We start from the raw sequence: 24,425 nt of genomic DNA, 5'->3' as shown, positions 1-24,425 counted from the left end.
GGATGGATTATTTCAGATAGTCTTATCATTTTTCAGAGGCTACCACATCAAACTCACCCTTACAAGGGGAGTTTCCTTTTCAGACATTATAACCATATAGCCTCATAAAACAAACATTTACTAGTGGCTGGCTTCCTGTAAGGAGGTGAGGATGGAGAATCTTAATAAACAGTTATAACTAAAGGAGCTCAGAGCTCTGCTCTCAACCAGACTTATGAAAGTAATTAGACCTTTATCAAAGTTACAACAATTTCAAGCCCCTGCTGTTCCCAATGGTTTTTAAAGATGAAAATTTTCTACTTAAAGGAAAGCAGACAGACTTTGGAAGGATTACTGGAGTTAAGTAATGGTACAATGGCACAACTTTTAATCAGTTTATGAGACATATATTAGATATCAATGGCATAAATATTTGAACCAAATGTATTGGATTTATTAAAAGTGAGATATTGTGTGAAAAATGCATATGAGCCACATAATGACATGAAATTAGATGGACAATCCATTGGAATTGTCCATTAGAATATATGTATATGGCTATGTGCATTTATTTATATTTGCACACCCACATATACATATTTAGACACCCAAACATATTTATCTATATAGATATACACGTATATGTATATTAAAATGTGACATATAGAAATGGGCAGTGAGATGGGATACTGATATAGTTCCAAGGATTGAACAAGGGAAATGAGCAGTCTGGTTTCACGAGCTTTGCTTTCAAAGAACACTTGCAAAACTCCATTTTTTAAGCACTAACCATTCTCCTATTGAAGCTATCTTCTCAAAACAATTAAAATCATAAGTGCTCCAAAAGGTAATGTATGGATATGAGTAGAAAGCATTACTAATTGTGATTTTCATATATACATTTCTATAGATTTCACAAAAGATATGCATAACAAGAAAAGGATATACACTAGACATGTAAGAGAAGTGAGGACCTCAGGAACCAGGTTATCTATACACATATACACACAAACATGCAAATATGTGTGCATGCTTGCACACATGCACCTGCACATATGTGTGCATATACACCTAAAAATTCAAAGAAAAAAAATCAGAGTCCACTGTTAAGAGAATCAAGAAGGGGTGGGTCAACAGTTGGTTATTGTGTATAATCAACTATTTATTAAACTTTAACTAAATATCAAGCATTGCTAGCAAAGAGTAGCTAGGGCCCTTGTTCTCATGAACCTTACAGTCATGTTGGAATGAAAAGATGCATACATAAATAGCAACATAAAGAGCTTATTTAACATTTCAAAACAGCAGTCCATGCAATAAGAAATACCGAAATCAAATAGGAAGGGATGGTTATATGTGCTGAAGGAAAGCCCTTCTAAGATAATGCTTAAGTTTAGTGGGGACAGAGGTTTCATACTGAGGTTAAGCAGAGAGAGAAACAGACAATGTCATTAAAGGTGGCATTTGATCATTCATAGCAGTTAAGGTGACAATAAGTAGAACAGTATTGGTTTTAGTATAAAGTTTGTTTCTGGCAGAGTGTAACATGCAGTTAGGTGGGCAATCAATCAGAATTGTCCATTAGTATATATTGCTTGGAAAATATATTTTGGTGAGAATGGTACAGCAGGTGGCTCCTCCCCCACCTCTGCCCCCTTATTACCACTTGTGATTCTTGATCCATAAAATCAGAGTCTAATACTTTGTTTATTTAATTCATGACAATAAAGTCTAGGGCAGAAGTTTTTAACCTTTTGTGGGTTGTTGATCCCTTTGTCAGTCTGGTGAAACCTATGAAAACTAATATTTTAAATGCATAAATTACATTACATACATACATTACATCCAGGATTACAAAGGAAACAAATTATGTTGAAATGCATTTATCAAAATAACAAAAACAAATCAAACAAAAAGTTCACAGACCCCAGATTCTTACTCTGGTATCATTTTTCACAAGTATATTTTAAAACCAAAGGCAGCATGATTCAAGTTAACTTAACCACATGAAACCAAATGGATATTTCCACTGTCCTCTTTTTAGAGCCAATCCCAATAACAACCACCTCTTCAGACAGAAATGATGCCAGTAATATTTATTGTGGAACAAATCAAAGTGAGATTTACTACCAATGGAGAGAATTTTATCCTGGAAGGAGGGAACCCTACATTGATGAATTAACAGATACAGACTCCTTAACTCTACTTAAAATATCGTATTTATATAATGCACCAGAGTCATCTCTTTGTTTTCACCAAGCATTTTTAAATACATACTTAAAGCTTCAGTACCTGCACTATGGCAAATTCTTGGGATACAAAATAAGGCAAAAAGATAGTTTTCTGCTGTCAAGGAGCTCACAACCCACCAGGGGAACAATATGCAAATAACTATGGACAAACAAAGTATTTACAGGATAAACTGGAGATGATTGCAGAGGGAAACAATTAAGGTTAAGAATGACTGGGAAACAGGGTGGCTAGGTGGTGCAATGGATAGAACACCAGCCCTGGAGTCAGAGTACCTGAGTTCAAATCTGGCTTCAGATACTTAATAATTACCTAGCTGTGTGGCCTTGGACAAGCCACTTAACCCCATTGCCTTGCAAAAACTTAAAAAAAATTTTAAAAAAAGGATGATTGGGAAAAATTTTTTGCATAAAGTTGAGTGAAGGTGAGGAAACCAAAACAAAAAAGAGGGTGAGAGTTCCAGGCATATGAGTCATCCAACAAGTGATAATAACCAGATTTGGGAGAGTTTTTTTTTTAAGAAATAGCAAAGAGCCTAGCATCACTATGTTAACTATATTATACTTTTCAGTTATCACGCTGAACTTAAAGATGGGTCTTTCAGTCATCAAGCCAAGGATCAGATCCAAATTTTTCAGATGTCCATTAAGTTTTTTGGAAAAATCAACTTATATTGGTAAAATATTAATTCCTTTTCTAAAATTTATTTTCATCAATATGTACATGTATACTTCTAAGTTACAAAATTTCCCTCCACGCTCCCTTCCCACCCCCTCCCTTCAGCAGGGAACAGTCAGGTTAGCATTTTGCATCCATATTTTATTAAACACGTAGACAAATTACTAATTTTGGGCAGGAGGATTAGGATTAAGGGAAAGAGATGCATAAGACATAATTTTTATAAAGTGTTCGTCAGATTAGGTAGGGTTGGGTTTTTTCTGTGTGTTTTGTTTTGTTTTGCTTTTCTTCCTCTGGATGGGGATAATATAGTCCATAACCAGTCAAATGCAGCTGTCCTAGCTCTCTGGACTGCATAGAAAAGCTGTTCCATCAAGGTTGTTCATCAGATCCTATAAGTTATTGCATTCTTCTCTAGAGTCCAAACCTTTAAGGTTTCTGATAGAACAATAGTATTCCATAGTATGCATGTACCATGAATACTTGTTTAGCCATTCCCTAATTGATGGGCATCTCCTAGTTTTTCAATTGTTTGTCACTACAAAGGGACATGCTATGAATATTTTAGAACATGTAGGACTTTTCCCATTTTTTGTAATTTCTTCTGGATATAGACCTAGAATTGGAATTGTTGGGTCAAAGGGTATGAACAGTTTTACTGCTCTTTGGGCATAGTTCCATATTGATCTCCAGAAAGGTTGGATCTGTTCAGAACTCCACCAGCAATGTATCAATGTCCCAATCCTCCCACAACCTCTCCAATATTGATCATCTTCCCTTTTTCTCATCTTGGCTAATCTTATAGGTGTGAGATGATACCTCAATGTTGTTTGAATTTGCATATCTCTAATCAATAGTGATTTAGAGCATTTTTAATATTATATATATATATATATATATATAGCTTTAATTTATGCATTTGAAAATTGTCTGCTCATATCCTTTGACCATTTATCAATTGGGGAATGACTTGTGATTTTGTAAATTTGATGCAATTCTCTATATATTTTATGAATGAAACCCTTATCACAAATCCTGGTTGTTAAGATTGTTTCCCGGTTTTCTGCTTTCCTTCTAATTTTGACATCATTAGTTTTATTAGTATAAAAACCTATTAATTTAATATAGCCAAAATCATTCATTTTGCAGTTTATAATGTGCTCCAGTTCTTGTTTGGTCATAAATTTATCCCTTCTCTATAGCTCAGATAGATGATTTCTAGTTCTATTAGTTTATCTATTGAATCACTCTTTATGTCTAAAACCTGTACCAATTTCGACCTTATTTTGGTATAGGGTATGAGATGTGGATCTATGCCTAGTTTTGCCATACTGCTTTCCAGTTTTCCCAACAATTTTTGCCAAATAGTGAGTTCTTATGCCAGAGGATGTAGTCTCATTGCCAAAATTTAATTTAAGATTTTTGCATCAATATTCATTAGGGAAATTCATCTATAATTTTGTCTGTTTTGGTTCCTCATGGTTTAGGTACCAGCACCATGTTGGTCTCATAAAAGGAGTTTAGCAAAACTTCTTCCTATCTTATTCTTTAAATAGTTTATGTAGAATAGGAATTAATTGTTCCTTAAATGTTTGGTAGAATTCACTTGTAAATCCATCTGGACCTGGAGACTTTTTCCTTAGGGAGTTTATTGATAGTGTCTTCAATTTTTTTTCCTGAAATGGATTATTTAATCAATTTATTTCCTCTTCTATTAATTTGGGCATTTTGTATTTTTGTAACTATTTATCCATTTCACTCAAGTTATCTAATTTATTAGCGTACATTTCTGCAAAGTAGCTCCAAATTATCTCAACTTCCTCTTCATTGGTGGTTAGTTTACTCTTTTCTTTCTTTTTTTAAAACAGATTAACTAAAGCTTTTTCTATTTTATTGACTTTTTTATGAAACCAATTCTCAGTTTTATTCATGACATCAATGGTTTTCTTGGTTTCAATTTTATTAATCTTTCCCTTGATTTTCAGAATTTCTACTCTGATATTTAATTGGGGATGTTTAATTTATTTTTTCTAGATTTTTTTATTTTCATACCCAATTCATTGATTTCCTCTTTATTTTATTCATATAGGCATTTAGAGATATAAAGTTTCCCTCAAAACTGCCCTGGCTGCATCCCATATATTTTGGTATGATGTCTCATTATTATCATTTTCTTGGATATAATTATTATTTCTATAATTTGCTGTTTGATCCACCCATTATTTAGGATAAAGTTATTTAATTTCCATTCAGTTTTGGTTTATCTTTCTTGATCCTTTATTACATGTAATTTTTATTGCATCATGGCCTGAGAAGTGTGTATTTATTATTTCTGCCTTTCTGCATTTGATTATAAGGTTTTGTGCACTAGTAGTTTTGTGCACTAGGTCAATTTTGGTGAAGTGACCATGTACTGCCAAGAAAAAGGTATATTCTTTTCCACCCCCCGTTAAATTTTTTCCAGAGGTCTATCATATCTAAGCTTTCTGAGATTTCATTCATCTTAACTTCTTTCTTGTTTATTTTATTGTTAGATTTTCTAGCTCTAAGAGAGGAAGATTGTGGTATCTTATTATTAAAATTTTGCTATCTATGTCTCCTTGAAATTCACTCAACTTTTCCTCTAGGAATCTGGATGTTATACCACTAGGTGCATACATGTTTAGTAATGATATAGCTTCATGCCTTTTAAGAATATGTAGTTTCCTTCCTTTTCCCTTTAATGTGATTGTTATTTGCTTTTACTTTGTCTGAGATCAGGATTACTACCCCTGATTTTTTTTTACTTCAGCTGAGGCATAGTATATTTTGCTCCAACCTTTTACCTTTATCCTGTGTGTATCTCTCTGCTTCAAGTATATTGTTGGGAGCCATGGTCTCTAAGCTGTTTGACACAGTCACAGCAAGAACACTCAAGGCAGTCACACTGCCTGATGGAACAACATTTCCTTCTTCAATATATATAGGGATTTCATGTATACCAATATTTATAGGTTTATTATTGATTACAGTATTTACTCACCCTAATACTGGAATGACTATAAAGGAAGGATTTCAGAAAAATTCCTTGAATAAAACAGATTGTAGACTCTGTCCAAATTTAACAGGACTGCCTCTCCTTGAGGCATACAAAAGGCTTCAACATTATGAAATCTCTGGAAAACCCAGCACTGGGAATTCCAAGGAGATGCCAGAATATATACAGGGAAAACAGATACAAGATGGGTCAGATAGAATTCCAGGGAAATTAATAGTTTTTCCCCCTTTACCATACACAGGAATATATGAAAAAGATGGTGAGAAAAGTTAGTACAGGTGACCAACATGTGAACTCCAGCAGCCTTAGTTTAATGGGAAAGAATAAAAAAGTCACAAAAACTGTGGCTTCTACCAACTAGGCCAGAAAGAAAAATCGGTATTGTAAGAGTTAACAGATGGGTGGAAAAGCATAAAGACCCTCACTACAGACTGTTAAGGAAGTGTATCGAAAAACATTACCTACACAAAAAATGTAAAAAACTTTCCATTAAAAGAATTGCTTAATTAATAAATTTAAATGAATTAACAATTATACAATGTAGTAATAAATATGGTAACAGACAGGTTAAGGTCATCATGGTCTCAGGGATAAAAAATCAATTAACTATATGATTATTACTTAAACTTGTAATCACATGATTAAAACTTGTAACCATATGAACTATATGGTTGTTGATGAAAATTGTACACTTTTGTAACCAAGGAAATGATCTCAGCTTGCTTGCTTGCTTGAAACATACATGATTCTGAAACTGAAAAACTAAATCCAAGCAGCTGACAGTCAGTCAACCTGCTCCTGCCCACTTGTTGACTCAACTCATTTCACCGACTCTGTCCCTCCTGTCAGGTTCCAAGAACTTGGAGGAGGCTGGACCCCGGGGGAGGCTGGACCCCCGCATATATTTCTTATAAACTATATATTGTAGAATTCTGTTTTTTAATCCATTCTTCTATCTGCTTGTATTTTATGGAACAGTTCATTCCATTCAAAATGGAATACAAATACTCTGTATTTCCCTCTATGCTATCTTTCTCCATTTATATTTTTCTCTTTCCTTTTCTCTTATTCCTCCTCACCAAAATTTTACTACCTTTCCCCTTTGACTTTTAACAATCTAACTTTCAGTTTATTTTCACTTATACCTTACTTTCCCTTTTGTCAGTCCCTTCTTCTCTTATCTTTCTCTTTCTCAGTCTACTCCTTCCCTGAAGATTAATTTAGATTTTTAAACCTAAGTGGGAATGTATCTTATTCCCTCACTGGGCTAAATCTATCGAATTGAATTTACTCAGCATTCACATTCTCCCTTCTTTTCCTCTAAAATTATAAATCTTTGTGCTTCTTCCCTTGGTATTATGTATCACTCTAATATTATTAATCAGGTATCATCAATCACACTTTATTTAATTGCTTGATAAGCTTCTATTGTTATTAAGATATCATCACAGTTTGTTTACTTGATGGCTTGATAAGCAGCATTGACTAAAATTTCATCAAATTATAATTATAATCATCTTTTTAACCTTACCTCCTTTTCAAGTATCTTTCTAGTACACACAGTCCTCCTCATGAGCCAACATATTATCCAAAGCCAGATCATTTCTTGAACCCCCTCCCCCCAGGCCTATTTTCTTTCACACCATACCTCCCCCCTCCCCACCTATGGAACTTAACACCTTGTTCAGTGAAGCAAAACTTATTCTCTCTCCCAGTTTACTCTCCCCCCCAACCCCTGCCTCCCCAGGCAGGGTAATTAAACCTTTTTTAAGTGAAGCACCACTTAAGTCAGACACTGGAAGAATCTTTTTTTTAGGGTTTTTTTTTTTGCAAGGCAAATGGAGTTAAGTGGCTTGCCCAAGGTCACACAGCTAGGTAATTATTAAATGTCTGAGACTGGATTTGAACCCAGGTACTCCTGACTCCAAGGCCGGTGCTTTATCCACTGCACCACCTAGCTGCCCCTACTGTAAGAATCTTAAAGGGCTCTAAGTACTGGGAAACTCTGGAGGTCTCACCAGAGAACTTTACAAATGATTATAAATTATAGAGACACTAACTCAGGTCCTCACAATTTATGATGCCCTCATTAGACAAGGTGCTTAGATGAAAATGAGTCAAAGGATAATGAGAAACTTAAGTTTTAAGTTCACACCCCTGCTTTTCTTCAGGATTTTTTTCTCTCAGACATAATGATGTGATCTTGGACCTCTACAATGGAGAGATAAGATCCAATTAACCCTCTATCCTTTAGGTTCATTATCCTCAATTACATTCTACCATCTAATTATACTTAGAGAAGTAAAGTTCTAAAGAATTAGAAGTGTTGTATCTTCCCTTTTAGGGTTCTATACAATTTGAATAACATTTGTTCTAGATTTTTTGCCTTTTCCTTCCCCTTTTCATTTACCTATTTTGTAATGCAACTTTTCCATCATGTATTTGACAATTGAATTCTCTGCTCAGTTCTGGTCTTTGTGTCAGGAAATTCTGTAAATCCTCTATTTAGTTGAAGATCCATCTTTTTCCCTGGCAGTATAATGCTGAATTTTGCATGGTAGTCCATTCTGGGTTGTAATCCCACATCCTTTGCTCTACAAAATATGGTCTTCCAGTTCTTTCGATCCTTCAGTATTGAAGCTGATAGGTACTGTGTGAGTCTGATTGTGTTTCCTTTATATTTGAATTGGTTTTGCTGCTTGCAATATTCTCTCCTTTATTTGAGGTTTTTGGAATTTGACTATTACAGCCTTTGGAGTTTTTATTCTGAGGATTTCTTTCTGGAAGGGTTCTGTGGGTTCTTTCAATGGTTATAGTGTTACCTTGTTCTAGTAGATTTAGACAGTTTTCCCTCATAATTTCCTGCATGTTGTTTTCCAGGTTCTTTTGTTGGTTCAGGCTTTCTAGTGGTCCAATGATTCATATATTGTTTCTTCTGGATCTGTTTTCCAGGTCATTCATTTTCCCTAAAAAGTTAATTTACATTTTCTTCAATTTTTTCAGTCTTTTTATTTTGTTTGATGGAATCTTGTAGTAGATGTTAAGATGAACAAATAGAAAATAATTTCTATTAGTTTGTAGATTCATTGGATTCTATTTGTTCAGTTCTAATTTTTAGGACTTTATTTTCTTCAATTAGCTTCTATTTTCTTTTCCAATTGGTTCTTTTTACTTTTAACAGCGTTGATTTCTTTGATCAACTTTTCAAAATTTCTTTCATTTCTTTCATTTCTTTTTCCCACTTTTCTTCTTCCTCTTTTCTTTGGTATTTAAATTCTTTTTTAAACTCTTGGATGAGCATTGTATTTGAGTCCAATTTACAAACTGTTTTGATACTTCCCCGTGAGTGATTTTTCACTGCTTTCTTCTTTAGACATGGCATTGTTGCATCTTTGTAAAATAGTTTTCTGTAGTGAGCACTCTTAGCTTTTTTGTACATCTTTGTTGTTTAGTTCTGCTCTTGGGCTATAGGGAGTATAGATCCAAGCATAGTCCTTGGAAACAGCTCTAAATGATATGCATCAATATATTATTTCATATGGTTATATTAAGTAGATGTTCTTAAGTTTATCTGGCTCATTTTAACAGGAAACCATGAAGGATTATTTGTTATATTTGTTATAGATGTTTTGCACTTTAGTCTTCAGTTTTTCTAAAGGAATATGCTACTTTCTGCCTACTCTATCAGAAAGATTAGGAATCTTTGGAAAAATGAAGAAAAAGAAAAAATAAGTTTCATGGGGGTCTGGCACATGTACAGACCCCATCAGCTTGCTCAGAAGATATCTCCACATGGAGGATACTAGAACAGATTGCATAGCTTTGTGGAGGATGCTAAGAAACAGTTTCTTTGAGAATAATGATAACCCATATGGAAAGGGCTTTGGAGAGACTGGAACATATATGGACATTCTATAAATGGTTCTAGTTGGCTTATCACATGGCTAGCAGGAGCTTTTTTGTTTGTTTGTTTGTTCCCCTACTAACTACATAGACAGAACCTTTAATGTCTTCAAAAATGGTTGAATCAGTTTTAGCCCAGTCCATGCTCCATATGTGTCTGAAAGAGCTCTTGACTCTTCCTGAATGAAATCATATGCTAAGTTAGGTCAAGACCTTAGAATTTCCTTCTCCCCACTTCCAAGGTCATATGACTCCTGAGAAATGGGACCTTCTCTGTCTGCTGATTCTTTTCCACTGTAGATACGGAATCTCCAACCTGAGTCAAAAGCATGTGTTACAATCAATCAATCAATAAACATGTATCAAGTACCTACTCTGTATGTGTTAATACTGGATTCTGGTTACAGAAACTCAGAAATTGGAATCCAATCCAGAATCTATATCTGAGGAATAAGAAGTGATATTGAAGACTCATGGCTCTGATATCACCTTTAGACTTGAATATGAAAGGGCCAATGTTATGTAAAAAATGTCTAAGATATAGGCCTAATCTTCCACTAAGACCAAACTGATATGATCTGAATTATGCCCAATAGGGCATGGTCATATGTTTATGTTTGCTCTTGCTAGATCTTTGAAGTAAAAATCCTTTTATAAACGCTAATGGATGTTAAGTAATTAAATGAAAGTAGAATGCAACTTACTGGTCCCTTAAAATGAAGGTATCCTAATTAATAAAGGCTCAAGCTGAGGATGTTGAAAGATTTTCCCCAAATACTTGTGTTTACCCTGAAACCCTGAAGGGAAATGTAGCACTGTGGTCCTGTAAGAAAAGTCAGAGCATACTAGTTGCATAAATATTAAAGGGATCATAGTTCTTAGAGCTGTAAGAGATCTTAGAGGTCCACTATCCCAATCCCTTCATCTTTATAAATTGCAAAACTTAGTCCAGAGAAGTTGATACCAGATTAGTAAATGCCATTTGAGTTTCAATTCTGGGTCTTTTGACTCCAAATCCTATGCTGTGAACCACCACAATATTATAGCCATACTGTCATGCTACCTGGTGTTTGATTTTCACCAGTTTTCCAATAAATATTTTTGTCTATATGCACTCAGTCCCCCAAAGCATATCAAAAGTTCTTTAGTTTTCTTCTTTTTTTTTGATGATGCTATTTGGAAGACTAAGAATCTTTAAGAATCTTACCAGTATTAAAGCTTTACTTTAGTAAGTTAGCATTGACTTTAACAGTTCCGCCTACTTTTATGAAATGAATTTGACAATGTTTCGTATTTCTTAGTTACATCATAATCTCATCTGCAATCCAGAAACCATTTTCATGATATTATTTAATTCTTCCTTTTTAAATTATAATTTCACTATGGAGTCCTTTTGTAGGATTCTTAAGGAAAAGTACAATACAAGTTAATCTAATTATGTCATATATATGTATGAATAGATATAATAATTTCTCAAAATATTAGCAAAAAAAAGTACAGAGACATCAGCAATAAGGTGAAAGAAATGGAGTCAAGAGTAGTATAAGACTCTGGTTCTTCATCTTGGCTTTGCTTCATCAATAACTAGCTCTGAGACCTTGAATATATCACTTAATTTGTGCTGCTCAGTTTCTCCAACAATAAAATAAATGGATTTCTCTGGATGACCTCTAAAGTATCTTCCAGTTCTGCCAATATATTGCTTGAGTACTTTTATTAAATGCCTATAATCACTGCAAAAATCAATGCAAAAATTCTGGATCTGCTCTGACTGCTAATGTCATTATTTCCACTTAGACTTCTAAATGTGAAATAAATAAAGGTTTCCTAAATGTGCCATCAATTATATTTGGAAAAATTAGCCTATGGACTCAATAAGAAGTACCTTTATTCTCCCAAAGCAAGATGTTCAGATGAAAATCATGTTCTTGGTCATAAAAATCTGTTGTTACCATAGTGATAAGGATGGGGAACTAAGGGGGGGGGCAGGGATGCTAAAAATACCTGTATTGTGCAGGCTGATTTAGGAATTTGACCTACTTGATATATTATACTCAGTATTTTTTGGGAAGTTAGTCAATTGAGTTAACCACATGGGAGTTATATGAACTAGTGTACAGCATGAAATGTGTTGATTGATACCTAGAGCTATTATTTACCATCAAAGAAGTCATTTTAATAAAGGTTTGGCTAGTGAAATAGGATGTTAAGTATTTAAGACAAATTAAAGATAAATAAAATAATAAAATAAATTACTAAAAAAGAATTTCAAACAGAAGGAAATATGAGATTCTGATACATTTTGATAAACTTTCTCTTCATTATTTTAAAAAATGTTTAACAAAAGCTTTCTAAATCCATAAAGACTTTTTTAGTTTGATGTAGCACAATTTGAATCATTTATATTCAATCTTTCCTATGTAATTGTTAGTTTATTCACTTGTGTAAATTACTTGCATTAGAAATGATAAATAGTAAAATTGTTTTAGAAAAGATAAGTTTTAAATTCATTCAACAAATATGGTTTGAACATCAATTATATACCAATCATTGTTATACTTAGTACAAGTGGAAATATAATGAGCAACGAAATAATACAGAAAGGTGGTAGAAGAACCTGACTTTCCAATTCCTCCCCATGAGCCAAGAATTTTTTTTCCCATATATAACTCTTCTTAACTTAATTCTAGAGAGCAACATACCCTTCCCCATGCCTCTCTCATTGGAAAGTTGTAGGGCAGAGCACTAAATCCTCCCAAAATCTTCCTTTATGAAATTCACAATCTTTCTAGTAACTCCATTTTCTGTCAGTTGTTCTGTTTGGCCTCATTGTCAAGGAAGAACCATCAGGTACCCATTGGTGTCCCCACCTCCCTCTCCCCATCATCTCCTTCCCTAACCCCTTTGCTTTCAGGTTCCTTTTGTTTGTTTTTGTTTGTTTGTTTGTTTGTTTGTTTTAGGTTTTTGCAAGGCAAAGGGGTTAAGTGGCTTACCCAAGGCCACACACCTAGCTAATTATTAAGTGAACCCAGGTACTTCTGACTCCATGCCCTCTGCTTTATCCACTGGGCCACCTAGCCACCCCTCAGGTTCCTTTTGTGTGCTATCTTTGCCCATTAGAATGTAAACTCTTTGAAGGGAGAAGCTATCTCTTTTTCATATCTGTATCTTCAGTTCTTTATATAGTGCCTGCCTGCCTGGCACATTTTACTGTAATTTCATTTATGTTTGATTCCTTGGGATCCTATTTGGAGCAAAGCACTCCAATAGTGCTTTGCAAATTTCTTCTCAAACTCATTTTAGAGATGAGGAGTCTGAGGCAATAAGAGTTAAGTGACTTGCCTAGGGTCACATATCCAGTATCTGAAGCCAGATTTGAACTTGGGTTTTCCTAGTTCCAGTACTCTATTCACTTGGCCACCCCAGTTGCCCATAGTAGAAGTTAATTTAGATGGCAAAAGTAAATAATAAAGTAGTTATAAAATTAACAGAATACCAGTTAAAAAAGATAAATGAAAAATATGATCGATTTTTTAGAGAATGTATTATTTCTTCAGATATCTATATAATAATCATAAAAACTGAATTCACTTTAGAAGATTAAGAAACAAAATGTCAACAACACTTTTATGCCTTAAACCCAATTGGAGTGATCAAAAAAGTAAATATCATTTTCTTTAAACAAAAGTTTAAATGGAAACTAAAAAAAAAGTTTAAGTATGACTGGATCAAAGTAAAGTTGGAGGGGCAGCTAGGTGGCATACCTGCCCTGGGAGTCAAGAGGATCTGAATAATAATTATCTAGCTGTGCCACCTTGGGCAAGTCACTGAACCCCACCGCCTTGTTAAAAAAAAGTAAAGCCAGAGAAAGGGACAGCTATGCCCACCTAGAGATGCCAAAAACGTTGCCAGAAAAGCTGAAATGGGGAGATACCACTGTGGTTCCTTTTAGGGGTGATTTTGTCAACTCTGACTCAGGGAGGTAAAAATAGGTTTAGACTTTAATACACAGATAGCTCAAAAGTTTACAAGTTACTACACAAGTTCAAAAGTTTAGGTCCTATGGAGAAGCAGTTAGTGAATTTCTTAAAGGAGGTAGTAGCTTTCTAAGGAGAATGTAGTTTCTTAAGAAAGCAATAAAGGGGGGGCAGCTGGTAAATAGAGCACCAGCCCTGAAGTCAGGAGGAAATGAGTTCAAATCCAGCCTCAGAAACTTAATACTTTCATAGCTGTGTGACCTTGGCCAAGTCACTTAACCCCATTGCTTTGCAAAAATAAAAAAAAGTAATAAGCAAAAACAGCTGTTTGAGAGAGAATAACAAAGGGGATGGTTACAAGCTTGGAAAAGAGGTGAATAATCAAGTTAAAAGGAAAAAGAGGAAAGGAAAAGAAGCTTAGATCTAGATCCAGTCACATGGGACTGGGGCCAGATTGTTCCAGCAGCATGGGCTGGAGCAAATGGATCCAGTTTAGAGAAGAAAAGAGATGAGGCAGCCTGGTCTGGAGTCAAAGAGAAGAGGGCTTCCACTGGGTGTATCTTTGCTCAAATGTATTTCTGAGGTGGACAAGGGACAAGGGTGGTGCTCCATGAGTGGTTTAGCACCTGACTCCAGGTATTCTCCAATATACATGCCATGGGGGAGGTCTACAAGGTGTGGCTAAGTCAGTACTCAATGAGCAGTAGAAATATTCTGTATACCTAAGTCTTTCCTTGTCCCAAAGGACATGACCAAAAATTTCAAAGTGACTTTGGAAATGGAGATTGCAAAGAGCCAACACAGAATATAGAATATCCCCCAGAACAGAGAAAAGTTTCAAAAAGATTACATTTCGCTTGTGTCCAGGGTTCCCTTGCTAAAAAATATCAAATTATAGAATATAATAAACATTAAATTATGTTGAAAACAATCATTATAATTTAGTATACATTTTAGTTCATAGGAAATAGCTAACAGAGTGAATACAATCAAACTCATCTCTCTGACTACATCAACAAAAAAAAGATTAATGAATTATTTTGTTTTTAAGACAATAAAATAGACACAAAAATGACTATCCTAGCAAACAATTCTATTCATAAAGAAAACAAAAAGTGTTCTTTAAAATCAATCCTCTCAGTAGTTTAGAGAGCTAGTACAATTGTATAAGACCTGCTATGGATAATGTTATCACCATCCAGAGGAAGAAAATCAAAACAAAACAAAACACACACACAAAAGCAACCCTTCAGAATCTGATGAACACTTTATAAAAATTTTCTCCTCTGTATCTCTTTCACTTAATCCTAATTGTAATACTGAAAATAACTAATTTGTAAACATGTTTATCAAAAATATGTATGTACAATGCTAACCAGACCACCACTGAGGGGAGGGGAGTGGTAAGGGAGGGTGGAAGGAAATGTTTTAGCTTAAAAATATGCATGTGCATGTGTATGAAAATAAATATATTTTAAAAAATAAAACAAGAATACATTAAATTATAATTTCCAGTTCATGAGAGAAGATGAAGATGCCAATACTATCTCCAATTACTGAAGAAAAAGATTCTCCCTTGTGTTCTTTTCCTTTTCTTACTACAGTAGAGTCTTGAAAAATTTCCACTTGGGTGAGAACTAAAACTGTCTCTCTTGGTTAAGCTGAGTTATCTGGTATAAATTCATCTATGTATAATTTCTCTGATTTCCATTTTCCTAACATAGATCAATAGGTTTCTTTGTTACTGTGTTCTCTATGGAACTGGTATTTTTTGAAAAAGCAAGCCTTGAGTATAAAACTCGACCCTTCCTTTCCTCATATGAAAAGCAATCAAGGATTTTACCTTGAATCTGAAAATCACATCCCTTAAAACAATATTTAAGGGAGCAGACAGATTTAATTCTAGCAGGGTACCTTCTCTCTGAGGAAAGCAAAGTAGTCAGTTTTTTACCTTCTATCTTCTACCTTCCACCTTTTGCTTCAATTGCAGGCAGAAATTAAAGTCTCCTTAAGAGAAGGGGGATGGAAAGAAGAGGCTAGAGAATTAAGACTGTGGTTAACTTTTTTTTTTTTCCTGAAGGCAGTCTATTGTTTTTCTGAACAAGGCTACTTCAGTAATGTCTTTTTAGCCCAAATTGCTTCAGGCTTTCATTGACAAGCTACTAGAAGCTGGCTTCAAAGGGGTTTAAGCAGGAATTGTTTTCTACACATACTTGGTTTTTCAGTTAGGATGTTACAATTTTTGGTGAGACATTTTGGGCTTTTTTCCAGATTGTGTTAGGGGATAGGGTTTAGGGTTTAGGGGATAGGAGTTAAGGGTTAAGAAAGGAGGGGGATGAACCCTAGAGTCATATTCTTTGTCTCACTTTTAATTTACCCTTTTCAATTGAATGGGTGTTGCCTTGAGCAAGTAGGCTAGACAAAGAAAGCTTAAGTCCATTTTTTTAGTAGGGAATTTTATTTCCTATTTCTAAAAAAACACTTTGTTCACATTCTTTTTTGTTCATTTTTTTCATAGAAAGTGGATTTTTTTTAAACTCAGATAGATCATTTTTTTCCTTCCTCGTTGCATCCTGGAAATATGTTTTAATGTCATTTTAATTTTTGTTTTATTTGTTTTTATAGGAAACAAGCTTATCCAAAGTAACTTGGTTTCATCATGATGTTATCAAGTTGCTAAAATCATTGATATTGCATATGTCTTAAAATGTTTCATTAGTTGCGTGGAATGCTGCTATCTAGGAGATGACCTTGCCTGATTCCAATTCTACAAACTGCCTGGCTGATGAATACCAGTTAAAAGAAGATTTGGGAAATCAGTTTTAAAAAGAAAAAAAGGTTCCCATCATTCTGACATGAAGTTACAACTTCTGAGTGTCCCCTCTACACAGTTGTTATGTAGAGTAGAACTAAGAGAACAGTGTACACATTAACAACAACATTGTGAGATGAACAAACTTGATGGAATGGTATGGAATGGTATATAATGGTATGTAATGGCTTCACTAGGTTATATCTTGCTTGAAACTCCCTTCCAGTAAAAATGTATTTCCTGGGTGGAGCCAAGACAGCAGCCAGAAGCTAATCTGCTCCTGCAGCCTTTCCCTACCAAAGATAAATGAAACCTCTATTCTAACATCCAAGCTACAGATCCCACCAAGAAAAAGAGAAGATTCAAAGAAGTTTTCAGTGGTAGACATCATGGAGGATCTTCAGTGAAGATCTGTGTAAGGGGGAAAAGGGAAAGGAAAGTTCAGGAGGCAAGAGAGCCCAGAAAGGCAGCAGGAGTCTCTTAGCCACAGAGCAATGCAAATCCCAACAGCTTGACAACAGCAGAGGTCCCAGCAGCTAGACAGCAAGCCAGCATAGAGGATCCCAACCCCAAATAATGTTTAACCCTGGGAACACTGAGGTAAAAGACAGGATTGGGTCTGAACAGCCTACTGCTAAGTCAGAACGTGGAGGTAAGGGTTGGACTGCTTAGGCCAATTCTTAGCCAACAACAAGCCAGGGATCAGATTCCAACCCCAGCAAAAAAAAAAAAAAAAAAAAGCTTAGACCTATACTCCCTAGAGCCCAGGAGAAGAGCTAAAACAATGAAGATGAGCAAAAAAACCTAAAAGAGCACTCACTGTAGAAAACTACTTCATGGACAAAGATGATAACAGCGCCATGTCTGAAGAAAAAAATTAGTGAAAAGTCACTCACTAGAGAAGTATCAAAACAATCTATAAATTGGACTCAAATTCAAATCTCATCAAAGAGCTTTAAAAAAATTTAAAAACAAAAGAAGAAAAGAGGAAGAAAAATGGAAAAAAGAAATGAGAAGCATGCAGGAAAATTATGAAAAATTGAGTAGAGAATTCAACATGTTTAAAAAGGAAATCCAAAAAGTAATTGAAGAAAATAAAACCTTAAAAATTAGAATTGAACAAATACAAACCAATGAATTTCAAAACTACAAGATTCCATCTAACAAAACAAAAAGGCTGGAAAAAATTGAAGAAAATGTAAAGTGCATTTTAGGGAAAACAAATGACCTGCAAAATAGGTCCAGGAGAGAGACAATCTGCAAATCATCAGACTACCAGAAAGCCTAGATCAAAAAAAGAACCTGGAAAACATCATGCCGGAAATTATAAGAGAAAACTCTATAGATCTGCTAGAATAAGAAAATAATATACACAGATGCACAAAGAGCAATAAAACTGTTCAAACCCTTTGCCCCAGCAATTCCAATTCTAGGTCTATATCCAGAAGAAATTATAAAAAAAAAAAGGAAAAGGCTTACATGTTCCAAAATATTCATAGCAGCCCTTTCTGTAGTGACATAGAATTGGAAATTGGAAATTGAGGGAATACCTATCAATTGCTCAATAAATTATGGTACAAGAATACTATGGAATACCATTGCTCTATAAGACACCATAAAAAGTCGGACTCTAGAGAAGCATGGAATGACTTTCGGGATCTGATGCTGAGCCAAGGGAGTAGAACCAAGAGAACAATGTACACATCATCAACAACATTGTGAGATGAACAAACTTGATGGAAGCAGCTCCTCTCAGCAATCCAGAGAGCTCTGACAACTGTATTACATTAGTTATGGACACTATCTTCCTCCAAAGGAAGAAAAACAAAAGAAAACACACACACACAAAAAAAAAAAACCCTTCAGAATCTGATTAGCACTCTATAAAAATTATCTCTTATGTATCTCCCTTAATCCGAATTCCCTATACTGAAAATGACTAATTTGTAAACAAGTTTATCCAAAATATGTATGTACAATGCTAACCTGACAGTTCCTGGCTGAGAGGTAGGTTTGGGAAGGAAGGGTAGAAGGAAATTTTGTAACTTAAAAATGTACATGTGCATATGGATGAATTTTTAATTTGAAATAAATAAAGAAAGAAAAATATATTTAAACTCCCCCCCTTCTCTTCATGGTCTCTCTGGTGCTGTGCTGCTTTGTAGTTTGATACTCTTGAATTCTATTTTTCTGATCCAAAATTAGACTTTTAACCTCTAAAAAACATCTTTTCCCACATGTTAAGGTGCACTCTTTTTCAAAAAATTTGGGGTCTAAAAACTGGGAATGTCTTAAACAGTAGCTGTAGATTTTTTTTACTTGCATTTCCTGCTTTTTTGTGCTTGTTGTCCTTGTGTTCATTGTTTCACATTTGTTACCAATATATTAGATTACATTTTGCCACATTCTGCCTAGAAATGAATCAGAAAAGATTTTTGTCCAGCACTGAATTCAAGTCCAAAGTGATCTAGTTTGCAAAAGTGAATGGAAATTGTACTGCTCAATGTCACTTTGGTCCTCCTCCAACTGAGAAAACAATCCAGACTGGCTATAAGAAGAAACCCTCCTAAAAACACCTCCCAGAACGTCATGAGAGGCAAGTCAGTCAAATGTCCTGAGTTAGGGAGGTAACTGAAGATATGGATTGAAAAGCAAAGGGCAACTGGAATTCCTGTGTCCACAAAGATGGTTCAGCAGAAGGCAAGAAGAATTGCTGAACAAGAAGTGACTGATTTCAAAGGACACGATCAGTGCTTCAGGATCATGAAATGGAATGGACTAAGTATGTGTCCATGCCCCAGACTTGCCCAGGGAGTGCTTGTGGTCAACCACAGACCAGAGCACAGGCAAGAGAGCAGTCAGAAACTCTAAGACAGGTATTTGTCATCAAACACAGATGAGGACCAGCTAGTGAATGGGAGTTTTGACAGTGATGATGAGTTGTATAAATTTGATGATGAATAAAACTTGATTTCAATACTTTATGAAATAAAATTTTTTTCAAATCTCAGGCCCCAAAATTAAAGTGTGCCTTATACATGAGGAAATCCAATAATACTTATAAATTTGAATGTTCTCTCAATATGTAAAAATGTTAGTCTGCTATGTAAGACTTTTCTCCTGCATCTAAAATGTTGACTTGGCCTGTGTCAATACTATCTGGTCATCTCAGTGATAGCATCAATAAATTCCTTATCTCGATAAACAAACCACAAGATAAATCTTGGAGGAGGAGAATAGAAATCTCATGGCTATTTGTAAATATTTATATTCTTGTCAATAGGAATTTGAAGTAAATATTGTAAGATAGGAGAAGTTCATATTGTAAAACAACTTTGCAGTTCAAGTTAGGAAGGACAATCTTCAGGACTTCAGGACTCAGCTCATAGAAAAGGTTCCTACTCACTGGAACAGATTGTCTTGACTTTTGCTGCCAAATAATTTGGTTTGTTGAGTATCTTTTAATAAACCATTAGATTGGTTTTCCACAGAAGTCTCAACTTCCTCTCTAAGGGAGTGACTGCCCTGATGACAGTTTCTTTCTCATCTTGAAGTCCTATCCTTCATGAGATAAGCAATCTGGCACAGTGCTGTCATTCTTCAGTCCGTGCTTTGCTCTGGTTGCAGAACTTCAAAAGCTCAGCTTTTTGGTCCTGGTAATGCTTTAGACAATATCCCTCTTTGGTTCACACAATTCCACATATTCCAGGAAGAAATCTCAGTAACCTCCCTTGAGTATATAGAACTCAGAGTGGTTTAAATTAGGGACATACATGTTCAAAGCTCCATCTTCTTTACTTAGATAATGGCTCATTCTGGGACCCCTTTCTGAGGAGAATTCATAATGAAACACAAGATTATTCTTTTCTAGAAGGGACAAAAGACTTATTTAGGAAGAAATAATCTAGTTCTTCCTGACTGTGCAAGTTCAGAGTTCCCTGGACATGACCTCTTTGATATTTTTATGGGTGGCAGTAATATTTATACAAAACTTCTCAATCAGGTCTTGCAGCTGCTCCCATGCCAAAGCAGCCACCATCTCTGAATTAACATACTTCAGATCTTGATGCTTTCCCATCACTATTGGAAGCATATAGACCTTAATGAAATCACTTATCAGCTACCTCTGGTCAAAATTCTCCCCCAAGATCTGAATGGATTTAATATTACAGTGTGAAACTGTCCTCTTTACATTTGATATCTTGGTTTTTTGTTTTTTCAGGAAAACCTCCATTAACTCAAGTGAAGTCTCCCTTGCACTACCTTTCTCTATGCCCCGATGCATACTCTGATAATGGGGCTACCAATATCATTCATTTCACCTTCCACAGAATTTCTATTATCTAGTAGAAACAAGAACAGTCTTCTTGATCTCTCTTGCAGTCTTAAGAATCTGAGTGTTGGTCATGTAGTTTATTCCAAAAAGCTGTTCTCATTTTCATTGTCTCATTGTCTACCTAGTGCATCTGTGTTTTGGCAGAAGGAACCCAAAGTACTGGGAGCTGTTCTGGGAGTAATTACTGGGAGTAATACATTTCCTGAAATGTTGATGATGATCCATTTCAGAAAGCTATACCTTCTGAGATCCTACAAAATCCAAGTTACCAATTTTATCAAGGTCTGGTGATGTGGCAAACTGAATGGCAGCTATCTCCTCAAGGCTAATATTTTACAAGTCAAGGTAATATTTTGGGATTCTTCTGCCCCTTTTCTCTGGGGCCTCTAGGGCAGTACTGAGAGTTCTAAGGGGAGACACCAGTAAACCCAAAAGCTGGCCACCCAAAGGAAGAATTCTTATAGAGAGAGATAGACTATTCCAATTAAATACAAGAAGGGGAGGCTAGGTGGCGCAGTAGATAGAGCACTGGTCCTGGAGTCAGGGGTACCAATTAAATACAAGAGTTACACTTTATTTATGATTGAAATAGTGGCCACATGCATTATGGTTATACACAGAACCCAAAGCAAATTTTTCTCTGGACAAGAATTATGTCTCTCAGAAGATCAAACTTTGGCGATATGGGCTGGACAAGCAAGATTGAACCTGGTCATTGGAAGGCCCCCTGAGCTAGACAAAAATCAATGATACTTTCAGATGGGTGTCTCATGGGGTTGAAGCATTTACTTTGAAAAAATTAAAGTGTTCAAAGAAAGCATGAATCACTCAGATACACCATCTAGGAATAATGAAATGTGACCACAGTTCTGTTTTATTAGTTTTTGGAACTGGGGCCATGATTAAGAAGCATAGCCAAGGTGTTTATAGTGTCTGGTGCAGGATGAACCAGAGAGAAAACATTTACCAAGAATGTTTTCATTATTTGAGAATGGAAGTTGGAGATTTGAAGACCCTTAAATCCCCTTGTACTTCCAAGCATAAATGATACCAACTAGTGATCCAGAGGCATTTTTCTCATGATACACCAGGCAGCTTATAGGAAACCAAAGTCTGGGGTTCCAGGGGTAGTATATTTACAAGTTAGTTTAGTTTTTCTCTGCTGATTAAGATTTTTCACATATTACAAATGGAACCATACTTCCACTGAAGTCTTAGTGCCAAGAACTTAACTAGTGTAAGGCTAAAGGATTTTCTTTCTTTGCAACCCCCTATCTTTCTCTTTTATTTTGAATTAAGAGATATAGGCCTGGGGTGTTTATTTCTGTTCTGTGTCAGTTTGGTCTTGGTTTTAGCTGCCAGAGGTGATGTGAAATGTAACTTCTCTGGCCTTCAGTCAGTAAGGGCTGTGGTTGTCAGAGTTATAACTGGAGCCCTGTCTGGAATAAATGAGGTTCTTTACCTTTGCAAGTAAAGATTCCCTGCCTGTGGATTTTTGTTTGTTTGTTTTAGGTAACCCTAGACTGAAATTCTAGAGAAATTTGATTTGTTTTTTTTAAATCAGTAAATATAGAATCCATTTTTTTTAGTAAATGTTCAATCTCAAGTCATTTCTATCAGTGTGATTTTGCAGCTTTTCATCTGTTGTTTATATCACTGCTAAAGATGTAATTTTGCAGACTTTTCACTTATTGATTACTTGTTTAAGCATTCATACTTTTTGGTTACTTGATTGTTTTTAAGTATTGATTCTTGAATTATTAAATTCTGTATAAGATATGATATACTGATATGTATTGCTGAGTCTTGTATAAGTATGGATATTAAGTTTGCTGGGGAAAATTGGGGATAAATAGATTTCTGTAGTCTAATAGTTTACATTTAAATAGATATGGATTCTTTCCTTTATCTTATCCTTTTTATCCATTTGAAAGTAAATGTATTCCTCCATGACAAAATTAACTTCTTGAAGAAGGAAAAGAAGTTTTGAGGAGTAAATAATGTAAATTTAAGCCATTTTAAATAAGTCATAAATAACCTAACTCACTTATTACCTGTAGATAACCTAGAACCAGTCCCAAATTTTTCAGGTCTCAATTATAACTTTAAAATGAGGGAATTGGACTAAATGGACTCTCAGGTCCTTTCCAGTTTTAAATCTATAATCGTAAAATGTGTCTCATTTTTAAAAAAATATAAAGAAAAAAGGAAAAAACAAAAGAAAATTCTCTTCCCTTAAAAAATAACTTCAACCTACAAAATCCATGAAGTATATGAATAACTTTCTCACTTACCTCATTGTCATAAGCACTTAATCTTAATTAAAGAGTAAATAAAAAGAGGTACCTACTTTGAATCAGCAGATATGTGCTATCAATATTTGCTTGGGTTGGAAAATGACCACAGTTGCTGAAATATTTAGATAGTTCATTTTTTGGAATCCCTTTAGAATATTCATTCTTGGCATACATGACTTCATAAACTTAAAAAAATAAAGAAGAAGAAAGAGAGAAAGAAAGAAAGAGAAATAAGAGAAATATTTTCTGTAGTAAATAATTGATTCAATATAAAATTGCTTCAAATCTCACCTAGCAATTGTAAAAATTTTTAATTTTCCATAAAAGTCCCCCTGCCTTGGAGAAAAACAATACTCCCAAGATATATTGCCATGAATGGGTGGAATAATCTTCTGATATTTCTTATCACTATATATTTCTTATTCTCTGTCTACCATTACTATGATGTGATTCCATCTTATCTGACCTATTGAAAGCTTCTTGCTCCTTTAAAGCCACATCAGGGGTCACCTCTTCTATAAAACCTTTCCTTTATTCCCTACCCCTTCCAACCCTCAGTTTAAAGTAATTTTACCTTTCTCTAATTTTCATAGAGCAGTTCTTTGTGTAATGGTTCCTTACTAAATGCATAATTAAAATTTACAATTTACATAGATTAATATCCAAAGCTTACACTCAATTTTCAAGAAGCATCAAGGGAAATATTTAGTCACCATGACCTTTAAGTCACTATTGTTAAGTATTGCATAAATAAAGACAAAGATGGAACTATCTTTGGTCTCAAAGAGTTTATATCAGCAACAACCCTCATTCCCCCTCTAAAAGAGTGAGATCCTGACAGTTCGTTGCAGATATTGGGTTCTTAATGATTATTTACTGAAATAAGAATTTGATTCTGTCAAACATTCATTGTCTTTTCTAACCATCATTTCACTTGTCACTGCCTAGCTCACTAAACTAAAAGTAGCCATATTCCCCCCAGAATGCTAAGGTAGTATCTACCCCTTCCTCATTTTGCTTTAATAAGAAAAATTGATTCTTAATATGAATTTTTCTGGATTTCTGTTCACTGAACACCTCAAATTTCTAAATATGAAAACTATTTGGTGAATCACTGCCAAAAAATCTCTGCAGAATCTGTGCCAACTAATTCTCC

At 34.8% G+C, this 24,425-nt stretch overlaps 1 protein-coding gene and 1 pseudogene across 2 annotated transcripts in view; both read right to left on the bottom strand.

Annotated features, from left to right (window-relative positions):
- The window catches only part of IQCM (IQ motif containing M), a 620,635-nt gene that overhangs the window by 250,258 nt on the left and 345,952 nt on the right, over positions 1 to 24,425 (bottom strand). For both annotated transcript variants that reach the window (XM_074229157.1, XM_074229156.1), the window contains exon 11: positions 23,323 to 23,454. In XM_074229157.1, the coding sequence (XP_074085258.1) occupies positions 23,323 to 23,454 (132 nt within the window). The remainder of the gene's footprint in view (positions 1 to 23,322; positions 23,455 to 24,425) is intronic.
- Positions 20,230 to 23,271, bottom strand: LOC141517140 (M-phase inducer phosphatase 3-like; annotated as a pseudogene).

Source organism: Macrotis lagotis, chromosome 3, assembly GCF_037893015.1.
Source record: "Macrotis lagotis isolate mMagLag1 chromosome 3, bilby.v1.9.chrom.fasta, whole genome shotgun sequence".
Taxonomy (NCBI): domain Eukaryota; kingdom Metazoa; phylum Chordata; class Mammalia; order Peramelemorphia; family Peramelidae; genus Macrotis; species Macrotis lagotis.
Note: the sequence above shows the minus strand (reverse complement) of the source record. Positions and strands in the feature narration are given on the sequence as shown.